The following is a 26,667-nucleotide window of genomic DNA, read 5'->3' as shown; positions in this document are numbered from 1 at the left end:
GCTAAAAGCATACATTTTGGTATACCACAAGGGACTGTACTAGGACCCATATTATTTATACTGTACATAAACAATATTCTTACTTACCGGACTGAAGGTGAGATATTAAGTTTTGCAGATGATACAGCAATTTTGTACTCTGCAGACACGTGGATGGAACTAAAGCGAAAAATGGAACATGACTTAGGAAGACTTATTGATATATTTAACCACAAACTTCTTACAGTAAATATGGATAAGACAGTTTATGTTCCATTTACAAGCTATAAGAGTGGTCTACCAGATTACAAATTTATAAAAATAAAAAATCTGAGTATTAATGCAGTGAGTAACACAAAATACCTTGGTGTTCAAATCGACTCGTATCTACGATGGGATATACACATAAACCAAACGTGTAAAACATTGAGATGTCTATTGTACAAAATGCGATATTTACGTAATATACTGGATATCCATCATCTGAAGGTTATTTACTATTCTTTGGTAGAATCGCGTCTACGTTATGGAATCCTTAGTTGGGGTGGAGTTGCAAATACATACCTCCACCAATTAGACATTATCCAGAGAAAAATATTAAAAATTATTTACAATAGACCTTCGAGATACCCTACTAATGATCTTTATACCGAAACTCAAATGTTAGATACAAGACAGTTATATATTCTTACAATAATCACCAATTTATACAAAAATAAACACTTACTCACACCATTAGGGCATACGTATCATACGAGAAATAGAGCACAGTCTTTTGTCAAATTAAATATTGCAAAGAAAACAGTTGGTAAACGAAATTTTGAGTATTTACAAGGAAGAATCTACAATTTGCTCCCTGAAATTTACAAAACATACCTAATCACTATAAACTCGCAAAAAATGATTAAGACATTGTTTACTAGGTATTTGAAACAAAATCATAGACAACTGTTCAGCCACCTTTTTGAGACCAATTAGGTCATAACTAACGTTAAATCAAGAATAGATTACGAAATCTTAAAAATTTATATATGCTATTATCATGGTTGATTGCATGCATGAATTGTCTCTCTCTTGTTAATTAATTAATAAAAATTTTTTTGTTATTTTTTTTGTTTTATCTTAATATAGGTAATAATTATAACTAATAAAGTAGTAAAACTCGCCTTGCTGTAGGACCAATATAAATAAGCAATTTAAAAAATGGCCCATGCTCAACTTAATTGTTTTAATGGGCACTACTGTTTATTTACCTTGAACCAATTACAGAACTACAAAGTAAAAGTAATATTTTTTTAAATTTTATTGTCATTTAATTATTTTATTGTAATATTATTAATTGTATATTTCATGGAAATAAACGTTATTATTATTATTATTATATATATATATATATATATATATATATATATATATATATATATATATATATATATATATATATAAATGTGCACTCGTAAGTGAATGGGATATTTTCGGTCAATTTGGAGATAAAAAAAAGAAAAGAGTTGTGCTACTTTACTTGAATACGTTAATATTCAGATATATATATATATATATATATATATATATATATATATATATATATATATATATATATATATATATATATATATATATATATATATATATATATATATATATCTGAATTATTTTTTAGAACTTTTTTTTGTTCGATTTCTGAAGTGGAAATTGAAAAGTCAATAAACTTATTTTAAGTTTAAGTTGTGGCTTACTCCCATTAAAATAGTAATTACCTTATAAAATATTTTCGTAATTCATTTATTGGTACCACTGCACTTTGTTACTATAATTTTTTTTTCATAATATTTAATTATGATCAATATGACGCTTAACCCATAAAAAATCATATTAGAACATCGTAGCAACAAGGACCACATTTAAAATCGTCCCAAAAGAAAAACAGTGGAATACGTTAAAAATTGTATATTAACTGTTCATGTCCATTCCTAAAATTTTATTTGTATCTACCACTATTAAAGAAAATCTAGCTTTGTATTTCAAATTCAATTTGCCTAGCTGCTAAATATTTTTATTAAATTACTTACATGGAATTTCGGGTAAGTGCTTTTGAGTTTTAATCCAATTTCTTATTATGCCAATTTCAATCTCCATCTGAGCATCGCTTTTCTTCCAATGCTCTCTAATTTTCCGTCGATCCGTTTTTAAAAGATCTTTTGTTGTTAACATATTCAGACTGAAATATTAAAATGTCTTTTAATATATACGATTCTACTATAAAAACCATAAGCTTATGGAAATATACTCAAAAATATTATGTTTATAAAAATTATCGTAATTCGCCTCTGCATTATGTCGCTGTGATGATACCTAATGAGGTTGAACTACGCTACGTTGATACTCTACACTACGTTGATACTCTGCATTGAAATTAAATCTAAAACCGTCTTTCTGTTTCAAAAATATTTCTTAAAGTCAGACATTAAAGAATAGATACATGGAACACTTATGATAGTCTTAAACACATTCGATGTTTAATATTGCAGTGGGAAAATAGAAGATTTGTTTCCTACCCTTCTCCAAGCAAGTATAATGGCTGGGTTTATGCCAATAGCTAACTTGATCTAAACTTCAGTAAAATTTTGTGAATGAATACTTTTATTATTTGAAAACATCACAAACTTTAAACTAATGTACACAAATTAAAAATATTATAGAGTGCTCATATATTTTTACTTAAATAATTAACAGCCTGAAGTGTTTGTAATGTACTTATCTTCAGGATCAGTTTGAATTTGTCTTTCAGTTCGAACAGACGATAAAATCACATTAAGCGGAGAGAAGTTTTTGCGGTAATTAAAAATCGATATTTATATTTAAATTTAAAGTTTGTGTAAATATATCGGTTTAATACTTGGAATTTTAGTGTAAATAAGTAATTTACCTCCCCTAATGGGGGAGGAAAATAACAATAAGACGCAAATGTGCGAAGTAAGTGTTGCGACAAGTTCCCCAGATATGGATATGGATAAGGATATGGAAATTGGTGCTAATTTCGGCAAAATAAGGGAAGTTAAACTGTACAATATTTCCTCTAATAATTATGATTTTCATAGCTGTTGCGTTTATATAGAGAATTTGAATAATCAGAACATCTCTCGTTTGCATCCAATGGTGGTGGGGGAAATTTTGTATCAAAAACTTAAAATCAAAAACCTAAAGGAAATTAAATCTATAGGAAAAAATAGAGTTAAAGTCATTTTAAAATCTATTTTGGATGCAAATCATCTAGTAACACATAATAAGTTAAAAGATGAAAATTTAAAAGCCTATATCCCTAACCATCTCTTGGAAATCAAGGGAATAATTCACGATGTAGATACGAGGTATGATACTGATTATTTAAAAAAACATACAGACTCTTCCGTTAAAATTACCGACATTAAAAGAATGCATAGAAAGGTAGATAAAGACGGTAAAACAGAATACGTTCCCAGACGAAATATATATTATAGTTACATTTGAAGGAAATGTTTTGCCAACTCATGTCGTAGTTAATTTTGTGTATTTACCGGTAGAAAGATTTGTAGGCAGGGTAATACAGTGCTACAAGTGTTTGAAATTTGGTCACATTTCTAAGCAATGCAAGGGTACACAAGAATTTTGTATACGATGTGCAGAAATTAAAAATGATAGTCACATATGCGACACTAAAAATACTTTTTGTATACATTGTAAAAGTAAAGATCATATTTCGATCTCCAAAAGTTGTCCCGTTTATGAGAAACAAAAAAAAATTAAAAACATTATGTTAGATCAAAAAATCTCCTTTCTAGAAGCAAAAAGATTTAAAGAATCATCTTTTTCCGAATTTGTTAGTAACAATAAATTTTCGATATTGTCAAATCTTGAAGAAAATTTTCCAAAACTACCTACCGTATCTGATGACATTATGTCATCTCATCCTACCATTCCAAGATCGTATATGAAAAAATCAACAAACTTTACTCATCCTGGACCTAGTAGGATTAATACTGAACATAATACACTTAAAAAAAGGAAAGTTTCTACTCCTGTTTCACAATCCCCTACAGATTCCTCCACCTTTCCTTTTAGATTTGGCCCGTTACAGCCTCTACCACCTAATCCCAATAAAGCTAATAGTTCAATAGATGGTGAAAAAAACAAGATGGTTATTTCGTTAGTCAAATTTTTTTCTGAATTTATAAAAAATGTAAAATCATTTGAGGATGCAGAAACACTGGATAATAATTTTTTAGCTAAGGGTTTGCATACTGTTCTCGAGGATATTTTTAAAGGTACTTAAATTTATGGCTTTAAACACTAAACTTAAAATTATGCAATGGAACGCTAGATCAGCTGTTGCAAATACAAACAGCCTACACAATTTCCTTATTAAAGAAGATGTTGATATTGCTCTTTTAAGTGAAACCTGGTTCAAAAATAATGTTGTATATAATTTTAAAGGTTATAATATTGTTCGTCAAGATCGTGCAAACGGTTTTGCTGGTGTCGCTGTTTTGGTAAAAACGGGTATCCGTTTTGAAATATTAAAATTAAATAAAAACAGCTCAAATCATACCAAAGAAAAGTTAGTAACAAGGGGCAAAAATGTACTTTTTGTTTGGATTAAAGCACATATAGGTTTGGAAAATAACGAACATGTAGACCAATTAGCAAGAGAAAGTATTATGTCTGGTAGAGAAACTTCGTATAAAATCACGGCTTGCGACTTTCTGACTTCCTTAAAATTAAGATTATACTAAAGGTGGGATAATATATGGAAGGAATATTCCATTGTTAGCCCAAATAGATACACTTCTCTTCAAACAGATATTCCTAAAACTCCTTGGTATAAGTTTTTTAATGTACCTAGTAAATATGTTACCACGATCATAAGACTGAGATTTGGGCATGCTTGTTACCCCAAACATTTATTTAAACTTAAGGTTTTAGATCATGATCAATGTGAATTTTGTACAGAAGAAGGAAACCTAGATCATATATTTTTCAGTTGCCCCAGAAATACTATACCTTCATCCAGATTAATAAATAATTTACATAAACACAATATATTAGCCCCTTGGAACCTTCAGTACCTATTATCATTAGACTCGAGAGCAGTGTATGATTTATTAGTTATGTTTTTAAAAGATAGTAAAATAACCATGTAAATAATTATACATTAGTTAATAACGTAACCGTTGTCTCTAACCCAATTGTTTAAATTCCTTTCTTACAGTGGCCTAGTGTTGTATGTAAAAAAAAAATGCCTTGATGGGCCCCTAAGCGAGAAGAGAGTGACCCTGTTTACCTGTTTACTGTTTTGTATATTTATTTTAATATAAACTCAGACAATCTTTTTTTTACCATGTTGAGTCTGGCTGAATGACTAAAAGTCTATGCCAAAAAAAAAAAAAAAATCTTCAGGATCTAAACAAAATGACAGGTAATCACACTACGTATTTATATGATTATTTTAAAGTGTTCGATTCTCAGCGAGCATTATTTTCTTGTCTGTAAAAGTTCTATAAAAGTGTCGAAATGCTTTTGCACATTATCATCATCAGTTGCCGCTACAGCCCTTCGTGAGCCTTGGCCTGCTTCAAAACATTCTTCCATCCTTCCCTATCGAGTGTCTGTCTTCTCCAGCCCCTCACTCCAATCTCCCTCAGATCTTTCTGTACATCGTTCAGATATCTGAGTTTAGGTCGCCCCCTTCTTCTTCTTTCGACCAGCCTGTTTAGCATAGTAATTTTAGTGGGATCACTCTCATCCATCCGCATAACGTGGCCCACCCACTTTAGGCGGTTTATTTTGATGGTCTTCATAATATCTTTGCACATTATTATTAACCAATTTTTGAGGACATCAAAAACATTTTAAGAAGCAAAATCAGTAGGGGATTTGCCAATTAAGGAATTTTCTGGTACTAATAGGCATATAATTGCTGGATCATATCTAGGTATCTCTGATAAATAACTTTTAGAGCTTTCCTGAATACCATTTGTGTATTACTTATGTCTTCGTATATTGTCTTGTATTATATTATAAGTTAATCTTAACAATTTTCTTTAAATTCTCTTCAAAAATGTCAAGGCATAACTCATTAAGGCTATGGTGCGGTGTTCAATGCACTCCTTCGCATTATCTTTTTTGAGCAGCAGTATAAATATCGATTGGAGCCATTCTTTAGGTATTATTTCTGTTCTATACATGGTGTTAAATATATCCAAAGCAAGTTCATCTATTCTTCCTCTTTATAACCAATTCTGCTTGTTCATTTGGCGGACTAATACCTCTATGGAAGGTTGTCACTCCATCTCTTGCGCGGTCGTCCGATACTTGTTCTGCCGATTGGTGTCTGCATGTCTTCTAATGTCTGCACTTCTCTTTCGATCTGTTAGCGTATTTCCTGTAATTATTTTCAGTACTCTCATCTCTGCGGTTTCCAGTAGCCATTGCCGTTTCTGGGGCATATGTCATTATTGATCTTACATTGACTTTATAAATTCTTGACTTCATCTCAGTGTGTCTGTTTCGTCATAAAGTATTATTAAGGCATCCTGCCAGTCTATTTGCTTTTTGTACTTGATCTCTCACTTCTTTGTCTAGGTCGCCATAGCTAAATAGTGTAATTATCAGATATTTTATTACCATTACTTGTTCAATACTGATGCCATCAATTTCTATTTTACATTTGGTTGGTTCTTTGCTGACTACTATTGTTTTAGTTTTCTGAGATGACATTGTCATATTAAATTCTTTTGCTCTCATGTTAAATCTGTAGACCAGTCTTTGCAGACAATCTTCATCTTGGGCTATCAATATTGCGTCGTCTGCGTAACAGGGTATTTTTATTTCTTTTTTTTTCCATTATGTATCCTCTTCCTTTGTTAACGCTTTTGATGATTTCATCCATGATTAAATTAAAGAGCATGGGGCTCACTGAGTCTTCTTGTCTTATTCCTCTGCCTATTTCTTTTTGTTCTGTAAGTTATCAATCTATTCTGACTTCCATTTTATTGTTTTGGTAGATGTTTTCGATAGTTTTTGTAATATTTAGGAAAACTTCTCTATTATTCAGAAGATGGATTATATCTTTGGGTCTTACTCTGTCAAACGCTTTCTTTAGTTCAATCAGACACAGAAATACTGGTCTATTATGCTCTAGTAATTTCTCAGTAATTTGCTTTATACCGAATATTGCATCTGTACACGATCTTCCACTACAAAAACCCTGTTGTTTATCTGTTAAACTTATTCTCCGATTTATTAGCACTTGTAAAATTTTATTGTAAGTTTAAGCGTATTAGTAAGTTTATACCTCTGTAGTTTTCTAGCTATTTTTTATCTCCTTTTTTTGAATAGTAGAATTAGTACGCTCGTTTTCAATTCTTCCGGTATCATATTGTGTTTTATAATTTTATTAATTAATGTTGTTAATTGTTCTGTCATTGCTGCTCGACAATATTTCAGTAATTCGTTTGGTATCTCGTCTTTACCTGCTGCTTTTTTATTTTTCAGGTTTTCAAGTATTTTCCAAACTTCCTGTACATTTATATTAAGTTCTTTATTTATGGTAATTTCTGGTGTTTCCGGTTCTAGCGTCGTTTGTTCTTCCTCTGCATAGAGCATTTTTAGGTAGTCAATCCACGTATCCTTTTCTATGTGTTTTGGTTCTATTAGTTCCTTTACCCCCGTTCTTTGACCTCTTATGAAGCGCCATATTTCCTTTTGCAGACCGTAAAAAAGTAAGTTAGTAAACTCAATTTTCACAATTGTCAGTAGTTCGATCGGAATTCTATGAAGCCCAGGAGATTTTCCACTCTTTTCCTATTTAAGTTAATATTTTATTTCTTGTCATTATAAGGACAGAGTCAGTGTTATATTTAAATTATTTTAGTGCTTCTATCCTCTCTTTGTCTTTAAAAAACTGTGCTATATATTCTACGTATCTCTGCATTTTCTAGTTTAAATCTGTTAACTGTACCAAGACCAAGAATAGAGACCCCAAAAACTAGATCTAAGATTTCTTCAGGTTTCCAGATTATATCGAGGTAAAAACCAAAAAGTACCAGAGAAGGACAAAATACACTTGGAAATACTGAAACTACTAGACGCAAAATATATCTGCAACCGTTTCAATGAAATATACGACAGTAAGAATATACCCACCCAATTACTTCAGTCAACCTTCATTGAAAAATTCAAAATGAACACAACGCATATCTGTGAACGCGAAGGTTACAGACTGATAAAGAGTCATAAAATAAAGGTATGCCCTCGAATACTCCATATACAATTGCACAAAAAATACAACAAAATACAAATAACAAGACGTATCCAGCAGTGATGCATATGGTATCCTTTTTGTTTTTTAATATATAGGTAGAATATATCTTGGATCAAACTTTAAAGCAAAACTCACGGAATAGAATATCAAAAAATAATCTGCTTTTCGTCGAAACATTAATTGTCATCAACTACCCATTCGCCAAAAACCTGATCTATCTATTCCCATATGTGGTAATTGCTATACGAATTCTCTTATGACAGTGTGACCTGTGACAGAACCTAGTGGGGAAAGAAGTTTTCCGAAATTTAAAATAATAGAAAATTATCTATGGTCCACAATGGGGCAAAAAAGGCTTTCAGATTTATTCATCATTAGTATCGAAAAGGATATTCCAGGAAACATAGATGTGTCTGACATTGTTAAAACATTTGCCTTAAAAAACGCTAAAAAAAACTAATTTTACTGTATAACTTATTAGTAAATATGTTACTGGGAAGGTTGGGTTGGGAAGGGCGGCCAAAATACTCGCAACCGGGCGACTAAGAAACGTTAAAACCATATTCAGGAAAACAGAGGAAGGCACACCCCACGTATTCAACCAAAACGGCATACGCTATAAGCGTGTAAGTTGTAAGACACTAGAAGACAACTTAATACTATATATGCTTCCTTTTAAGACAATTTCTACAAAAAAGTTTTCGAGTTAACAGGTCTATTTTCATTTAAAAGAAAAATTAATTTATTATTTTCCCAATGCTCACATTAATAAATTTTATTTATTAATGTGAGCTTATTGTTATTTAGCTTAATAAATTTTATATAGTCAATAAAAGAACAGATAGAAAAGCAATTGAAAAACAGAAGAAGCCTACATAAACAAAGAGGTAAAGAATTTCTACCAAGAAGAAATCCAGAGAAACTACAAATAATAATCCACAGTATTCTTCTGTGTAATACTTCTAGATGAAGTGAGACTACAACAAGAAAATTAAACAGATGGGCGAAATATTTCGAAGATCTATTAAATACAGACCAACAAGAGGAACTTGAGGAAAATGAGAATTGGCAAAAAGATGAAGGGTCGTGAGAAACCAAGTTTGAATAAAATCAAAGAAATAATAAGAGACCTAAAAAATAACAAAAGTGCAGGAGTAAGTGGTATCCCAGCTAAAATTTTTAAGGAAGGTGGCGAAAGATTGAAGAAAAGGATTATTCACTTGACACTAATAATTTGGGAAAAGAAAGAAATGTCGAAACAATGACATAGCACTCTTATTTGTTCTATCTATAAAAAAGGAGAAAAGACGGAGTGCGAAAACTATAGAGATATAGCACTATTAGAAGTAGTCTATAAAATACTTCCAAAAATTATTAGGAAAAGGTTAATAAAATATGATGACAAAGTGATTGGAGAATACCAGGGAGGTTTAAGACCAGGAAGAACAACTACTGATCAAAATACGTATATTAAAATTAATACAAAACAATAGCTAGTAACAAAACTTAGGATTACATATGCTATTTATCGATTTTAAATAAGAATATGACTCCCTAAATTAAACGATGCTATGTGAGGCCCTGAGAACATTGGAAATGCCAGAAAAGCTTATAAGGCTAGTGAGAATGATGCTTAGGAACACGATAAATAGGGTAATAACAGGAAGCTTTTCGAGACAGTTCACAGTGAATATAGGTTTAAAACAAGGGGATTCGCTATCAACGAATTTATTCAACCTAGTATTAGAACAAATCGTAAGAAGATCAAATATGAGCACAAACAGGACTATTTTCAATAACAGGGAACAGTGCATAGCGTACGCGGATGCTGTGGTGATACTAGCGAGAACAAAAAAACATTTAGAACAAGTTTTCTAGAAAGCGAATAGATACGGATTAATTATAAACCAAACAAAAACGCAATATATGGAAATATGAGGAGACATAACAAATAATAACAAATATATCAAAAAGGAGCAGAGACTGTCTATGGTTTTGAAAAAGAATTTAAATACTTAGGAGTAATCATAGCAAACACAAGAAAAGAATAAAAAGAGATAGACAAAAGATTAATGAAGGGAAGCAGAGCGATAGGGTCACTAAATTTATTACTGAAAGCAAAACATCTGTCAAAAACAGCTAAACTGTGAGTTTACGAGTTAGTAATCAGACCCACAGTGATGTATGCTAGTGAAACGTGTATTATGAACCAGCAAGAAGAAAAGAAATTAGAGATCTGGGAAAGAAAGGTGATCAGAAAAATCTTCTTAGGAATAAAGACGGCAGACAATATTTGGAGAAGACGAACAAATAAAGAAATATTGAGGATGTATGGAAAACCAGCAATTACTACAAAAATACGAGCGCAAAGGAATGAAAGGAAATTGAAATGTTAAAACAATACTGAAGGAGGGAGAGATGGTTCAAAACAGACATGGTTGGAAGCAGTAAAACAAGGCCTGTAGCGCTATATATATATATATATATATATATATATATATATATATATATATATATATATATATATATATATATATATATATATATATATATATATATATATATATATATATATATATATACGGGGAAAGAAAAAGATCTTATAGTGAAGTAAAAGTTAAAAATGAACTGACTGAGAATATCCAGATTCACCGTGGAGTGTGCCAAGAGTATATTTTATCACCATTGTTGTTTAATTTTTAGAGTGGTTCGTGGAGATTGTAAGGGGTGGTAAAATTTAAAAATTTAAACCAATTAAAAAAATTTAACAAATTACGAATACCAAATTCGTGGTTTGAGACATAAGGAAGTGATGTAGAGTAAGAAATGCGAAAACTATTTTTAGGAAAACAGAGGACGGCACATTCCACGTAATTAACCCAGTAGCGCACCTAGAATTTGCCTCTGGGGGGGGGGGGGGTTTGGTTGGTCACCAAAATTTTTTTATGGTGTTACCTCCATTTTGAGTCCTTAAAATGTGTAAGTAACAGTGTCGGAATAGGGTCCTGGGGGGGGGGGGTTTACCCCCCAACCCCCCCCCCCCTCGGTGCGCCACTGAATCAACCAAAACGATAAATAAACGTAGGTACGCTATAAGCGTATAAGCTGTAAAACACTAGAAGACGACTTGATACCATAGTAGATGCTTGCTTTTAAGACAATTACACATGGATAAATTTTATGTGTTGAATGCACAGATTGCAAAAACTACAGTTATTTTAATATAACGTTTTAGAGTTTGACATTTGGAAATCTTTAGGCTAGCGAGCAATAAAAATTTGATTTATATTTGATGGTTACAGACTGTTTTTTAATTTATTCAATACCACATAATGCTAAATATCACTCAGATTGAGAAAAGGGATTTTAAATTAACTAAATTTAATTTAATAAATACTTTTTATACTTACTTCTAAATTGTAAATGCCGTAAACAAAACACTCTTCAAAATATTTTGTAATTGCGATTAACTATTTAATATAACAAGAACCACCGGTTACTGAATTATAAAAACTGCAAGCAAAGACATTTATTGGTAGTTTACTCATTAGTGTTGATAACTAATAATTAAAAATAATCAACGACACGCTGGCCGCTAAACAATATAAATAAATATTTTGTCTTTACAATAAAATGAACTCATCAGAGTTCAAGGTAAATATAAAACTTCTGATCTTGCAGACTTTTCAGGTATCTCGCGAATAGTTGTTTTGTGATGGAGGGGTAGTGAAATGGGCTCCCGAATCCAATATTACGATTTTTTATATATACGAGGAACCGCCAATAAATAGTTGATAACATATAAAAAATATGAAATTTTTCACATATAAAAACAGATACAAACATTAATTCATTGTTGTTTTATATCATAAAAGAAATTTCCCAAGGGATTCTTTTCCTTGGGTTTACCCAAGTAGAGTCACTCTCTACACGAATATCTCTATTTAATGGATACCTTCTGTATACGAATAGGTTTTCAGGCAAAAATGTTTGTTTATAAATCTATACGTGCAAACTTCCTCTCAATGAAGAGTTGACGCACTCTAAACCGAATTTGAGAATAAATTATAAATATGTAACAATTTAAGACGACTAATAGAACGGAACCACTAACCATTCTTAAAGTTGCAATTAAACAACTAGCCAGAAACAAATCACCCGGAATAGATTATCTCCCAGCTGAACTATAGAAAGAAGGTGGCCACGATACCATAATGGCACTACATCAGCTTATAAAAGAAATACGGACACAGAACTCCCTTCCCAATGATTGGAACATTGGAATACTTTGCACTATTCATAAAAAAGGAATTACGTTTCTAAATGAGGTGTATAAAATATTTTCCACAGTACTACGTTAACGTATGGCACTATATGCAAAACGGATAGTAGGAAAATACTAGGCTGGCTTCAGAGGCGGTAAATCGACAATTGATCAGATTGCAACCCTAAAACAAATCTTAGGAAAAAACACTGGAATATGGCATTGTGACAATATGACTCTATGAATAGAAGAGAAATGTTCAAAGCAATGAAAGGGCTAGATATACCAAATCAGTTGGTACTATTAAAAAAACTAACTCTTAAAAAAGTTGATTGTAGAGTACGAATTTAGGGGGAACTGTCTGAACCTTTTAAAACAAATAATGATAAATAGTATGGATGTGAAGAAGAAGCTTAGACAATAAGAGAAACAGATTAAGAGAAGCGTAGACAAGAAGAGGAAGAGACAAATTCACGGAAATTTTTAGTTAGAGATAAGCCAAATAGAATAGATAAATTAGAAGAACAACAAAAGGATATGAAAACCGATCTATAAACTAAAATAATACAACAAAATGATTTTAAAATCATCAAAACGATTTTAAATCTAATTTATAAAGACAAATAGTTAAGTTAGTTAAATTAAAAAGTGGTACCAAAGCTTCTTTTCCTTTGTTTACTGAAACATTGTTTCAGTAAATAGTGTGGAATTTGAACAAATAGCTTTATCATCCGTCATAATTAATCCAGGCACTATTCGAACTAGCTAAATTTTAAAACCACCCATATTCAATGGTCAAACGGCATAGGAAACTTATCTTTTTCAATTCGAAGCTAGAGCTAGCTCAAATGACTGGACTGAAAAAGAAATGGCAGCTTGGTAGTGTCGCTTCGAGGACAGGCAGCAATAATCTTGCAATTTCTTCCCCAAGATGCACCCAGTTATACTTCTCTCGTTCAAGCTTTAAAAACAAGATATAGCCAGCAGCATCTAAAGCAGGTTTTTCAAAGTCAGCTGAAAGTTCAATTTTAAAAGTATAACGAAAGCCTGTAAGATTATTGCATTCGGCGTACCCTCTGACATCTAAAAATTTTCTAGAAAAAATTGGTATAGAAACATTCATAGATAGACAGCATGATGTTAAAATGCAATAAACATTACAGCATTACCAAACGGATTTCTAGAAAATGAAGAAGTTGCTCCGCTGATAACCAACAATACTATTTTATCCCAACTTCTAAGCATAGGTACTGCAAAATCTTACGGAACTTTGTTAACAATATGGTTCCACAAATGACTCCAATAGTACACAAAAATAAATATTCGTTAAAAACATAACGAGAATACTGAAAAATGCAGGTACCAGAAAGAAGATAATTTTAATGAGAAATCTTAATCAATCAAAAATTGTCCAAGAAAGACTATGGAACTATTGGTAGTAGAAGGTAAGGTAGGTGGCCGAAAATCTCCAACACCATACACCATGGTCAGACCAAATGAAGATTCTGGTGAGAAAATTCGTATATGAAGTCGTCTATATGGTACAGGATCGCAGTCAGCTAACAATATTTGGAGTGTCACCACGCCCTGACAAGAGCTCAAGGAATGAGGAGAAATGAGCGATCTTAATGATCATCATTGGTTCCACAGTCGAAATTTGGTCTTGGACTCTTTAATTATTCTTCTCTGTTCATTCCTATTTCTAGATTTCATTCTGCAGTTTTCAGTCTCCAGTTCTCTGAAAACTTTCTCTACTTAACAATGCTTTACTTTCAGAGCTCTCTCGTTAGTTTGTTATAAGTCTTCTTGGGTTTATTGTAGCTGTTCGTATACCAGCAGGTGGTCATTTGTACAGCTTCACAAAACATCAGTCACACGGATAATCTTCAATGTGTCTTCACTTTTTCAGATTGTACTTGCAGCGGGTCACTCCACTCCTTAGCCATATTTTTCTATAGACAAAAAAATATTTGATCCGACAGATAGTTCCCCTTTATAGTCGAATAGAGATTGTGGGTCGTATTGGCCCCAAAGTTCTCTTTTCTAATCTGCTTAGTTATTTCAATAAAACTTGTTCGTTGTAATAATGCAGGGAGTAATGGTGGTCTTTAACTTGTTTGTCTTTCTCTGTCTCTGCGGCTACAGCTCTTCTGATTTTAACTGGAGCTATTTCTGCGATGGAGTAGATTTTAGAGGCTGAGGTACGTTTAAGACACCCTGTGATGATTCGATGAAAAGATGCAAATAAATTTTGCATTACCATACTGGCAACGACATCGTTCTACGACTAGATTTACTCCAGGTACTTTAGGTTTAGCATCACTTCTGTGGATTTATGTACAATAAGCACCTGTATATCATGTTGATTGTCAACTTCATTGTTCTATCAACTGTAACCATTCGCATCGTATTTTAATTTAAATCGAAATTAGGCTTCTAATACATTACTTATTGTTTTAGTCTCTTCCTTCAGCCTAACTACTAGTATCTTAGTAATCGTCCTTACCAATGATTTTCTTGGTTTTCCTTGATATGCCATCCAAGACATCGTTATCGTTAATTCCCCTTGCCTGCTTTTAAACAAGCTACTTATCAAGGTAGCGAAATGTTAAGATGGACATACATCGGTAGTCCAAAAAGATATGACTGGCACCCAACAATCGACTATTTAATTCGTTACAAGAGTAAATTAAACCATAAAACTACAGTTAATCAAGAGAAAAAGAAAATCGACAAAAGAGGTGAAGAAAACTCACACAGCAAAAAATTGTTCATTTAGCTGTAAATATAAAATTTTCTAATAATATAAAGTTCTTTTCCTAAATATGTACAAACTGTATTTGTTAAATTAGTTCAAATCCATTTGCATGTAGTTGCCATAGTATCCCAAAACATTACAATTCTTGTATGGAAACGTTCGTAGTTCTTCGTTGACAAATATTCTGTCGAACAGATCAAAACTAGATTTGTATTGCTGCAATTTTATATATATATTTAGGGATTCTAAAGTATTCACTGCCTTCCCTCGCTCAACCATTTCCATCTCTCTCTGTTGTTCCATTCTCCATCGTTTAGTCCTCTCTTACTCATGGCGTCGTCTACTTCGTTCCTCCAGGATTTTCGGGGTCGTCCTCTTTTCCTCCTTCCTATGGGGCTCCATTCGGTTATTCTTTTTATCCATCTGCTGTCGCTAGCTCTTCTTACATGTCCATACCACTTTAGTCTTTTTTGTTCTATATATGTTAGTATGTCTGTTTCTATTGATGTTCTTTGCTTTATTTCGTCATTACTTCTCCTATCCATTCTTGTTACTCTGCAGCATCTTCGCAGGCATTCCATCTCTGTTGCTATTATCTTACTGCTGTTTTTCTTGTTTATGATCCAATTTTCGGCCCCATATGTCATAATACTTCGCACTAATGTTTTATAAATCTGCGTTTTTGTCTTCATATTTAGGTGTCTATCCCACCATACTGAGTTAAGTTGTCGGATTGCTGTTCTTGTTTGTCCTAATCTTTGTGTAATTTCTTCCTCTGTTGTTGCCTTTTTCGTGATTATGAACCCTAGGTATTTGAATTTATCCTTTCCTTTGATTGTTACGTTGTCATCAATCTGTAGATCTTCTATGTCTTCTTCACTTGTAGATAGGTACTCTGTTTTCGCGAGGTTAATATCTAGGCCAGCCTTGCTATATTCTTCTATATGCTGCAATTTTTCTTTCCATAATTCTACAATACAAAAAAAAGTAATGAAAAAAAAAAACTAAGTTTTAAATATTTGATTATGAACGACTGAGTAATTAATCTTCATCGAAGCAGATACAATTCGATGTTGGAGTAATATTGTAGACTGCGAGTTTAGGTATTTTTATTCTATTCGGCATAGTTAATTTTACAAACCCTTTTATTTTACAACTTGTCTTGGAAATAATTAAGTTTATGTAATTTTGACTTTAGAAAATAGACAGTCTGTCAAAAGACAGTCAGTCTTTTGACAGAGAAAAAATTATTTTCTTAAAGAAGGTGTACTATTGTCCTAACGTAGAACGAAAGCGTGAATGATAGCGCATTGATGAATTTGTCCCACTAAGTACTAGAGAATACGTGTTATTAGAGAGTGCGTGATGTGAGTGTCCTACCAAGGATAAGAAAGTCTAAATGAAAGAGCATGTAATAGAGAGTCGAGATAGTCATCCGACTACGGACTTGAAAATCATAATTACTGCAAAGAACTGGAAATTTATTGGAATTCTTAACCAGGGAAGAAATAGCGATATTTTTTATGCCTTTCTAATTTGCAATGAAATTGCAGATTCAATTCAATTCAGTATCCCCGGAAATAATGCGTTCCTTTAAGGTATGGATACAATACACAATTTGGAACAAAAAACAGTTTTTTCTAAACTTGATCGTTTCCAAAAAAATACATTATTTTCCATAAGTGTAAATTTTTATTTTCAGAAAATTAAATAACTCCTACCAATCCAATATTCCTACCAATGCAACGACGAGGATAAGTTTATCAAGAAAATTTTTAACAGCTCAGGTAAAATGTGCTAAGGCTTCATCGTAAAAAAATCACATTTCACGGCGAGTTTGCTAAGGCCCGTTTTCAAGAAGTACCAGCAAAACATTTTGTAAGAAATTATAGTAGGCCTTTCCATTTAGTGTTCTGTGTAATTTAAATGATTTTATCAAACGACTGTTAATTATAATAATAGTCTCCCGTTTTTTAGCGCTCGCGGCTTTGGGAGTATAGCAGGGTAGTCTGCTATATCTAGGGCCTACGGTATACAAGGAAGGTAACATGGCCAGTGCTACGCTTCAACCGCCTATTATTACCCCTGGTTTTACCCAAGGTACTCATTTTATTCAGGCTGAGTCGACCTGGGGCCTATAGACATTTTTAAAAATGTCTAGTTGTTGCCGGCGGGAGGATTCGAACTCCGGACCACCGGCATGCGAGGCAAGCATCCTACCGCTTGCGCTACGCAGGCCCATTAATAATTCTGTTAATTATTCCAACCCTTAAATTTATGCTAAATTTTCGTTGAAAACTTGTCCTACGGTTCTGGTTATCGTCAACCCATATATGGCAATTATGAAAATTATACACACAGTTTCTCGTGAAACATGCTTCGTCCGCACATAACACTTTAGATGGATTCAGGTTCTCTGGCTAGTGTATTTTGAAACCACCTACAAAATTTATTTCAGAGGAAGATCATCTGTTGTATTCTTTGATAGTGGTATGGATGTAAAAGTTGCTGCCTAAATGTTCTATGAACGACGTTTTTTGACATTCCAATATACATAAATTCCCGACACAAATTTGGACAGCTGAATTACTCTTACACTGCGCTATTCCATAAATAATAAACATACATGGTACTCACGAATCGAAAACTTTTTTGCGGAGACACTAAACACGATTGTTCCAAAATATCTGTTTACTAAAGTTAAGATTGTCTATATTTAGATTTTCGTACTGCACGTAGTTGACAGATTTCTCGTTGCATACCAAAATGTATTTTCATTTTTGATCAAACAGTTGAATTTAGAAAAAAATAGTTTAATATTTTTTTGCTCGAAATGGTGCCTTCTACCTATATCTTTAAGAAACGCACTATTTTCGGGACATCCTGTATATCATTTTATGTTCTTCTAAAAAAAATGTATGTTTTTGATCATGTTAAACTTCATAAAGTTATTTGATGGGCATTGTTAGTTGAATAAAACTACTTATATCATAATATCACTCTGGCTTTTTCCGAACTAACAGTTCGGAAAATACATTTTGACTACATTTTGTAGTCATAATTTAATCACATTTACTATTTAGCTATTACTACTTACCGTATAAAGTATCAAGAGATCATTCTTTGCCATCATTACTCCACTGGTAGCATGTACCTAAGAGATTTGTGAAGATAGATCTACAATATACAAAGAAAATGTCATATAATATTATATTTTATTTGGCATACATATGAATGCAAGCATGAAACAATTTTTTCTTTTTTATTAATGGGATGTTAAATAAGAGAATATGAAGAAAAATATTTAAGTAATTAAAAATCAATCTAGATTTTTAAAACTATTTTTAGACTTCACATTGGATAACCAAATTAGCAGCTAATTGGACGTGTCTTGGCGATTAGTTCTTGACTATAGATCTTAAATATTATATCGTAGAGTTTCCATTTTTCTTTTTAGGCTCCATTTCCTTGACAGTAGTTAGAGATCAATATTACCATCTTATTCTTATTTACAGCTTCTTTATCTAGGTTTTCTTCGTCACTGGAGGTCGTCATACGTAGGTCATACTGCACCGAATTCGCTCGTAGAGGATAAATAGGTTGAAAAAGTAGTTATTGTAATTTTGGTGCATTGCTTAATATTAAAAACAACGTAACAGTTTTAAAACTACCTAAAACGTATCAAAACGCAATAAAGTTGGTGGGTTAATACTTTTAACGATTTCTTCATGTTCAAATATGCCAAAAAAAATATATAATAAAATATTTTACTTAAGATATGATCTGTATTTATAAGAATATAAACAATTTAACCCTTTCGAGACTCCAGGTACATATGTGTACCACTATGTTTGCATACAAGCCTAAAGTGATATTTTGCCGTTTTAATATTATTTAAAAATGTACCAGTCAGTTCTCCATTGCATTGTTTGAGTCACGTTCACGTGTAGCCGCGTAAAATATTTTAGTTAACCTAGAATTTGCGAGTTTTAGATGTGTTGGTTGCTACAGTCAGCATAAATACATTGTTTTTTGATACAAATTATAGTTAAATTGTATTATATCATTTTACAGACTGTTTGTTTTTGTGTCTTTTTATAGTAAGTATATTTAGATTGTTATTTATTTATAGTAAAATAAACATTTGACTGTTTTTAAAATCTATGGTACTAATAAGTACCAATAGTCTTATAGTACGGTATGTAAGTGTACCATTAGTCTTATTCATGTCATTTTTAGATATGGATAAGAAAAGGCCACTTACACAGAAAGAACTTCAATATTATGCAGAATTATCATTTTCCGAGTCTGGAAGTAGTGATGACATGTATAAGCCTTCTGATGATGAATCGGAATCAGACGAGGACTGCAAAGATAATTTTCACGAAACTTCTGATGAAGAATCAGAATCAGAGTTAGAAGTTCGTGATACACAGGAAACTTTACAAGAAACTGCCACACCTAGTAGTTCTTTTGTGTTGTGGTCAACACCAAATGAAGGTTTTGCTCCGAAAAAACAAATTTCAAGTCAACGTAGTTGTACATTGGATGCTGGCATACAATCTAACTTGACGCCATACCAATATTTCAAAAAGTTGTTTCCACGTTCTTTGTATATGTATATTGCTCAATGCACTAATGAAAGGATTGAAATATGTAAGCAGTCAAGAAGAAACGCTCGTCTGAAAGAAACTGACTTAGGAGAAATTCAAATAGTTCTTGGTTGTATGCTAGTTATGTGCTACAACCGTGTACCAGAAATCAGTAATTATTGGTCAACTCATCCTTCACTGGGAAACGTTTCAATTCAAAATGCAATATCAAGTGACAGATTCAAAGTTATATCGTCAAAAATGTATTTTGCATCACCAAAGAAACCAACAGAAACCTCAAAAACGTATTACATTGATGACGTTGTACAATGCTTGAAAGGTACCTTTCAAAAATATCGACAAGACAGCAGTTTTCAAAGTATCGACGAGTCCATGACGAAATTCAAAGGTCGATCGTCACTCAAACAGTATATGCCACTAAAACCAGTAAAAAGGGGAATCAAAATGTGGCTTAGGTCAGACTCGTTTACTGGATATACCTACGACTTCAACATCTAGACAGGTCGCGAAACTGAATATGTAGAAGGAAATCTTGGGGAACGTGTAGTGAACAAACTTGTTTCCACAGCAAAAGAAAGAGATATAACCTTTTGCTTTGATCGTTTTTTTACTTCGGTTTGTCTGTTGGAAAATATAGAGTACGCAGCAATAGGGACCTGTAACCAAAATAGAAAAAACTTGCCAAAAATAAAAGATAAATTGCAAAGAGGTGAATGCGTATTTCAGTGCAGTGAAAACGGACTAATGTTTGTGAAATGGCAGGACACCAAGGAAGTCTTGATGCTGAGTAATTGCCATAATGACAGTGTTTCATCTATCAATAAAACCATGAGAGACGGTTCGAAAGTAAATGTGTCCTGTCCAGAAATGATAGCGTGCTACAGGAAAATTATGGGTGGGGTTGATCTAGCAGACCAAATGGTAGGATTGTACGATTTAGATCGTAAATCAAACAAATGGTGGAAAAAAGTATTCCATCGCTTACTTATGATGTCAGTTGTAAACTCATGGATTATTTATAATGAAAAAAATAAGAAAAAATTCCTCTGATTCAATTTTTGGTACCTCTGGCAGAAGAAATGATAGCTGAAGGACAAAAAATAGCTGCTATACGACGTTTATCTAAGAAGGGAAGAATATCTATGAAAAGAAAACGTTTCGAGAGTGTATCATTACATCTTCCAATTGAAGGAAGCACAAGAAGACGATGTAAAATGTGCACTGATAATAAAACTCAAACACGTACAAAAACCCTTTGCGAAGAGTGTGACATTCCTTTATGTAAAAACTGTTTCGCAGTATATCACCGTAAATAATATTTTGTAATTTTTGAGTAATATAGTAATACAAATATATTATGTGGTATATAATAATATTTTTATGTGGGACTGTTGGTACACATAATATGTACCAATACACAAGACTAATGGTACATATGTGTACCACTACCCCCACGAACACCCTAACGTTTTCATTAACATTTTTTGTTAAAAAAGGGTATATTTGTGTATATAAAAATAAAAAACCACAAAAATATGTTTTTAAAACTCGTTAAAAAAAACCGTCTCGAAAGGATTAAACCATAATATAAGGCAAATAACTATGGAAATATACGATTACTTATATATATGGCAAATGACATAAGATAATATATAGTTCGTCGGCAATTTATCATAAATTATAAATTAAAAATGCATAAATTATATATTTATAATAAAAATAACTAAACCATCGAAAAAATTTAATGAAGGGCAATAGTGGAAGAAGGATATAATCAAAAGATCTCACGCCACGCGAAACTTTAAAGACATACGAGGGGTATAGAAACAAAACCAACAATCTCCATATTTTCCCCAAATTGAGTTATTGCTGCCATGTATATCTTTGTTTTCGTCTCTACACAAAATATTGTGTAGAGAAACCCTCACAGCGATGTTTTGACCGATCAAAGCGTATTACATGCTTCAGCCTTTGACGAAATTGCAACGCCTTTGAGTGTTATTAAGATTGTTTTAGACGAATTAGTACGTATTTATTAAATTTATCGCTTAAAAGTTAAATAGTTGTGGGTTTATCTTCTGTATCTGATCCTTAGGACGAACTTTGAGCCTTGTAGAGACGAGATAACCGGAGAGTGGAGACGAAGATATAGGAACTCCAAGCACTCTATGGAGACGACGAAAACATAGTATGTTACTGTACCGTTTTTAAATAAAACGAACGGTTCTTAATTTATATAAATATATTTATTTATAAGTTTACAGCACGAGAATATTAGAGCTACTTATATATAAAAGTTATTATGTATAGTTTGTTTCACGAAAAATGTTTGAACGCTTAATGGTTACCTGAGTTGATCCTATTGTGTATACAAGAGTCTCTCAATAAACTACCGAAGTACACAGGGTCGCACTTCAGAAAGTTTGTTATTTAATATATTTCATTGGTAGCTGTGTAATACAGGATTATAAAAATTTATTAAATTATTTCATATGGTATTTTCGGTTGTTCAAGTGAATATACTTGATAATTGAACAATTTTTAACATGAAGAAAGTAGTTTTTTTGTTCTACGTGAATAATTGTAGTATATGGATCTAAATTCAGAAAGGTACTTTCCTTCACACTTTTTACAAGCTTAGGACTGTCAGCAAAAAACTGGCGTGTTTAAAAGTTTTTGTTCTTCCTAATCGAAAATCGTTAAAAATGTACAGTAATAATAGTTCTATTTACAGTATATACATACAAACGAATACATACTGTACAAAAAATAGATGAATTGAAAAAAATATATAGAAAAATATATACAAGTTAATATTTACAAAAAAAGATACCCAAAATAACCAAAATATATTTATGAATTCCTAAATACCTAATTCTGTTTCGCTGTCGCTATCCTCTTTAAGATTAATAACAATTGGTTTAATTATGTGATTCAAAGTAACATATGAATTTTCTACGTTCATTACATGGCGTACTGATTTTTTCCAACTTTCTGGGGAGATATCATCAACACATATCCTTATTAATTCGACTACACCACCACTTAAAGTCGGAGAAACATTTTGTGACCTAACATTTGACTTTAGTTGGTGCCACATATGCTCTATGGGATTAAATAAACAATAGTAGGGCGGAAGTCGTAACACTATATGTCTCATGTCCTCGGCCAATGCGTCACAAACATATACTTTTTTAATAGAAAATGGTTTTAACACTACACTAACAGTTCATTTTTTAAATAACTTTCTTTAAAATATATATCTTTTTCTAACAGGTAGTTTTGAATTTTAATTTTCGTGTTATTTGCACTTGGAGACTTATGTAATTGACGACTGTGGTAACTTGCATTGTCCATTACTATCATACTATTTTGAGGAAGGTTAGGTATAAGACAATTCTAAAACCATTGCTCAAAAAGCTCTGCCGTTGTATCCTCATGGTAGTCCACGCAGAAGTCTTTAATGTTCTTTGCAGAAAGCCATAAGGCATTTGGGACCCAACCATTTTCTGATCCTGCATATAAAATTGTTATTCTTTTCCCTTTGTTTGATGAAGCTTTTGTTTAACACCTGTTGGAAGAATCGGACCATCCTTTGGATGGTGTTTCATGAGTGTCAAACCATGTCTCGTCGAGATAAATTATTGGTCGATCTTCTGTACGGTACTTTCTTATGGAAGTTATATATTCAGTACGCCACTTTTGTAAACGATGGGACTCCATAAGCACTTGCTTTTTGTCAATTTTACGATATCTGAAGCCCATTCTAGACAAAATCCTCCAAAGACCTAAAGTTTATTTGTGTATCATCATTAGTAAGCCGTTGTTTTAAAGCATCTAATGTAGGTATCCGTTGCTCTTCGTACATTGTGTATCTTATCGTCCTTATCACTTTCGTCAATACATTTGGTAGAACAGGCATCCTTACGCTTTCTTCTTGACTTAATGGGATTTGATGTAATTCTTTTCACTGTGGTTAGAGGTATTTTCGTTAAATCAGATATTTCACTGGCAGCAGTATTAGCAGTAAGTCCTCTTGTAAGTAAAGAACTATATATTGTTTTTACGATTTCTTTAGCGTCAGCAGATAAATGCCTTTTTGTTTGCTGGAACACTAGAAGAAGCACCATCAATGTTTTTCCACGGACGCCACATAATGCTGTTTTATAGTTATAAATAGGTATAACACTGGTAACACTTTCAACTAAATGAAACAAAATGTATATTTAAAAATTTCTCATCGGTTTTATATACTTTTACACAGAATAGAGGGAACCTGCATAATTATTCCAGGAAATACTTAACGATCAACAAATTTATTGTGGTCATTAAAAGATCAACCATTGATAGTGAAACTCACTGTTAAAATGTTTACAACTTTATGAAATAAAATGTATTCTAATCGTTTTTATAATTTTATACGATTTTTTAATCGTTTTTATATTACCAGGAATTTATTATACAAACAAGATAACGACACTCCACAGTAGCTTCAATTTTACCTGAATACTTACCTGCTTAACTAATGTTGACTAAGCTGGGGTAAAAGATGCTCAACTAATGTTGACTAAGATTTTTCGTGAAATAAAATATACTAGAATATTCTGGAGTAGTCCACCTCAAATTCACCTGTTTGACTGGTCGATCTCACCCGCGCTCGATACATCTCTGGAAGCTTCTCGTCGCTTCAAGATGCAACCGTTACATGGGCCACGCCGAATGCATGTTCGTAACAATACATTAAGGCAAATCGTATAAGATGGGCAGGATATGTACTGAGATTGAATGATGAAAGATTACTACATACAACCTTCTGGGAAAGGCCCGATGGTGGAAGGTCAATTGGCTCAAAGCACCAAAAATTAAAAGGACACAAGAACTGGAGACAGCTTTGTTGCGAAACACATTTACCACGGAAGAGCTCAAAAAGTCAACTTGCGGATCTTTCAACCCTATTCCAGAATTATCGCAAATTCGTGAAATGTACTATAGTTAACAACTTTTAGCCATACCTTTATGTGTGTAATTTATTTTTAACTAAATATTCATAATATAGACATGTCATTTCTAGTAAACTTAAGATACCAAAACAATGCGAAACCAAGTTTAATATTTTTATTTAATTTCTGAAAGTTCTAATTGTCAAAAACAAACATAAAACATACGTAAAAAAACAAAAATCAATAACCAAATTATGATACTTACCGGGTATTTTCGGCAAATGCTTTTGATATGCAAGCCATGTTTTTATTGTCTCAATATCCCTCTTGACATTTGATTTCCCCATTGATTTTATCAATGTCTGTTTAAAAAAATATTTTGTATCCATTTTTAAACTCTTTATGATTCACTTTAAGTAAAATAAATATTTTGTTTTGAAACATGTTTAATAGTAAGATATTTCAAGGCAATCACCTATATAGAGGTTAATCACCATCAATGAAAAAAATATTTATATAAACTTGAGACTATAATATTTGAAATGTTCTTGGTTGTTCCTTTTAATGATCGGATTCCTCCTTATTGACTCTTTCTACTCGAATCCGTTATTTTAATGGTCATTGACTTTTGGGTATCATCCAAAACTAGAATACGATAAATGTCACTTCTATAATTTTTTAATACATTCTATGCGTGTTGTTTTATACTAAAGAGTCCTGAAACATTCTGATTTTTGGCAATATTCATTAAAAACGCTAAAACTGGACGATTTTTATTCCAAAGGAATCATATTTTACCGAAATACACATCTGTCATTTGTTAACTCACTCCTTTCAGTACCACAAACCCTTCCTAGAGAGGTATTTTGCTGAAGAATCTAGACATTCATTATTTTTCTTTTCATATTAACTTTGTTCTTGTGAAAAACAACCATTTATTAAAAGTGTTATACCTCTTAAAACTTACCAAACCTTAACCAAACTTAACGCCTTTGTTTTGCTGGTGTTAATGACAAATTCTTTTCGCCAAAAGTCATTGTTTTAGTTATTTTAATTGTTATTGCTATCGTTTAAGAGCGATATTAAATAAGTGAATCGATCTTTTCAGAAACAACATGAGTCAATTTTTGGAAATATTGACATTTCTTCATAAATACATTTTTTATACATCAACGCACCATTCTAAGCTTACAGCTTAATATAAAAACACATTCCATTCGAAAACCACATGGGTCATCGACTCATCGACTGGGTTGTTTCGGCGCTGAATTGTCATTTGTAAAAAAACAATCAAGATAGCTGCAATAAGTGGCACGAATAATATTCTGAATTTTAAAAAAAAAGTAAAAAAAGAGGTCAATTAGACAATTCTAAGTCAGAAAATATTAAGAAAGCAAGGCTGTGTAAGGAAGAATATGAAAATTATAAAGGTAATGTTGTACCTGCAAGAAAATCAGTAGGAGACTGCCGATAAGTTTTAAGGTTAAGATAGTTTTAAAACGTAAAATTATTATATATTTTTTGTAGTTGTCTCTTGAAGTGGTTTGAAAAAGTTAATGCGGATGTAAGAGCTAAAATACTTGCCCAATTCAAAAGCATGCTTACCAAGAATGGGCAAGATTCATTCTTACAAGGGCTTATGGGAAAGTATGAAGTAAAAAAGATACCTCGAAATGAAAATCCAAATAATAGAAGATATAACATTAGTTACTTCGTGACAGGCTCGGGAGGAAAAATTATTGTCTGCAAAAAAGCTTTCATGGGAATTCACACTGTGAGTCATGAAATAATTTCTAAGCTTTTTGTACAAGGAA

General features: G+C 32.2%; 1 protein-coding gene across 1 annotated transcript in view; it reads right to left on the bottom strand.

Moving 5' to 3' along the window:
- Positions 1-26,667, bottom strand: part of LOC140446565 (uncharacterized) — a 109,159-nt gene that overhangs the window by 26,269 nt on the left and 56,223 nt on the right. Inside the window, exon 9 of the mRNA XM_072539129.1 lies at positions 2,049-2,197. Coding sequence (XP_072395230.1) covers positions 2,049-2,197 — 149 coding nt within the window. The remainder of the gene's footprint in view (positions 1-2,048; positions 2,198-26,667) is intronic.

The sequence above is a fragment of the Diabrotica undecimpunctata genome, chromosome 7 (genome assembly GCF_040954645.1).
Source record: "Diabrotica undecimpunctata isolate CICGRU chromosome 7, icDiaUnde3, whole genome shotgun sequence".
In the NCBI taxonomy this organism is placed as follows: domain Eukaryota; kingdom Metazoa; phylum Arthropoda; class Insecta; order Coleoptera; family Chrysomelidae; genus Diabrotica; species Diabrotica undecimpunctata.
Note: the sequence above shows the minus strand (reverse complement) of the source record. Positions and strands in the feature narration are given on the sequence as shown.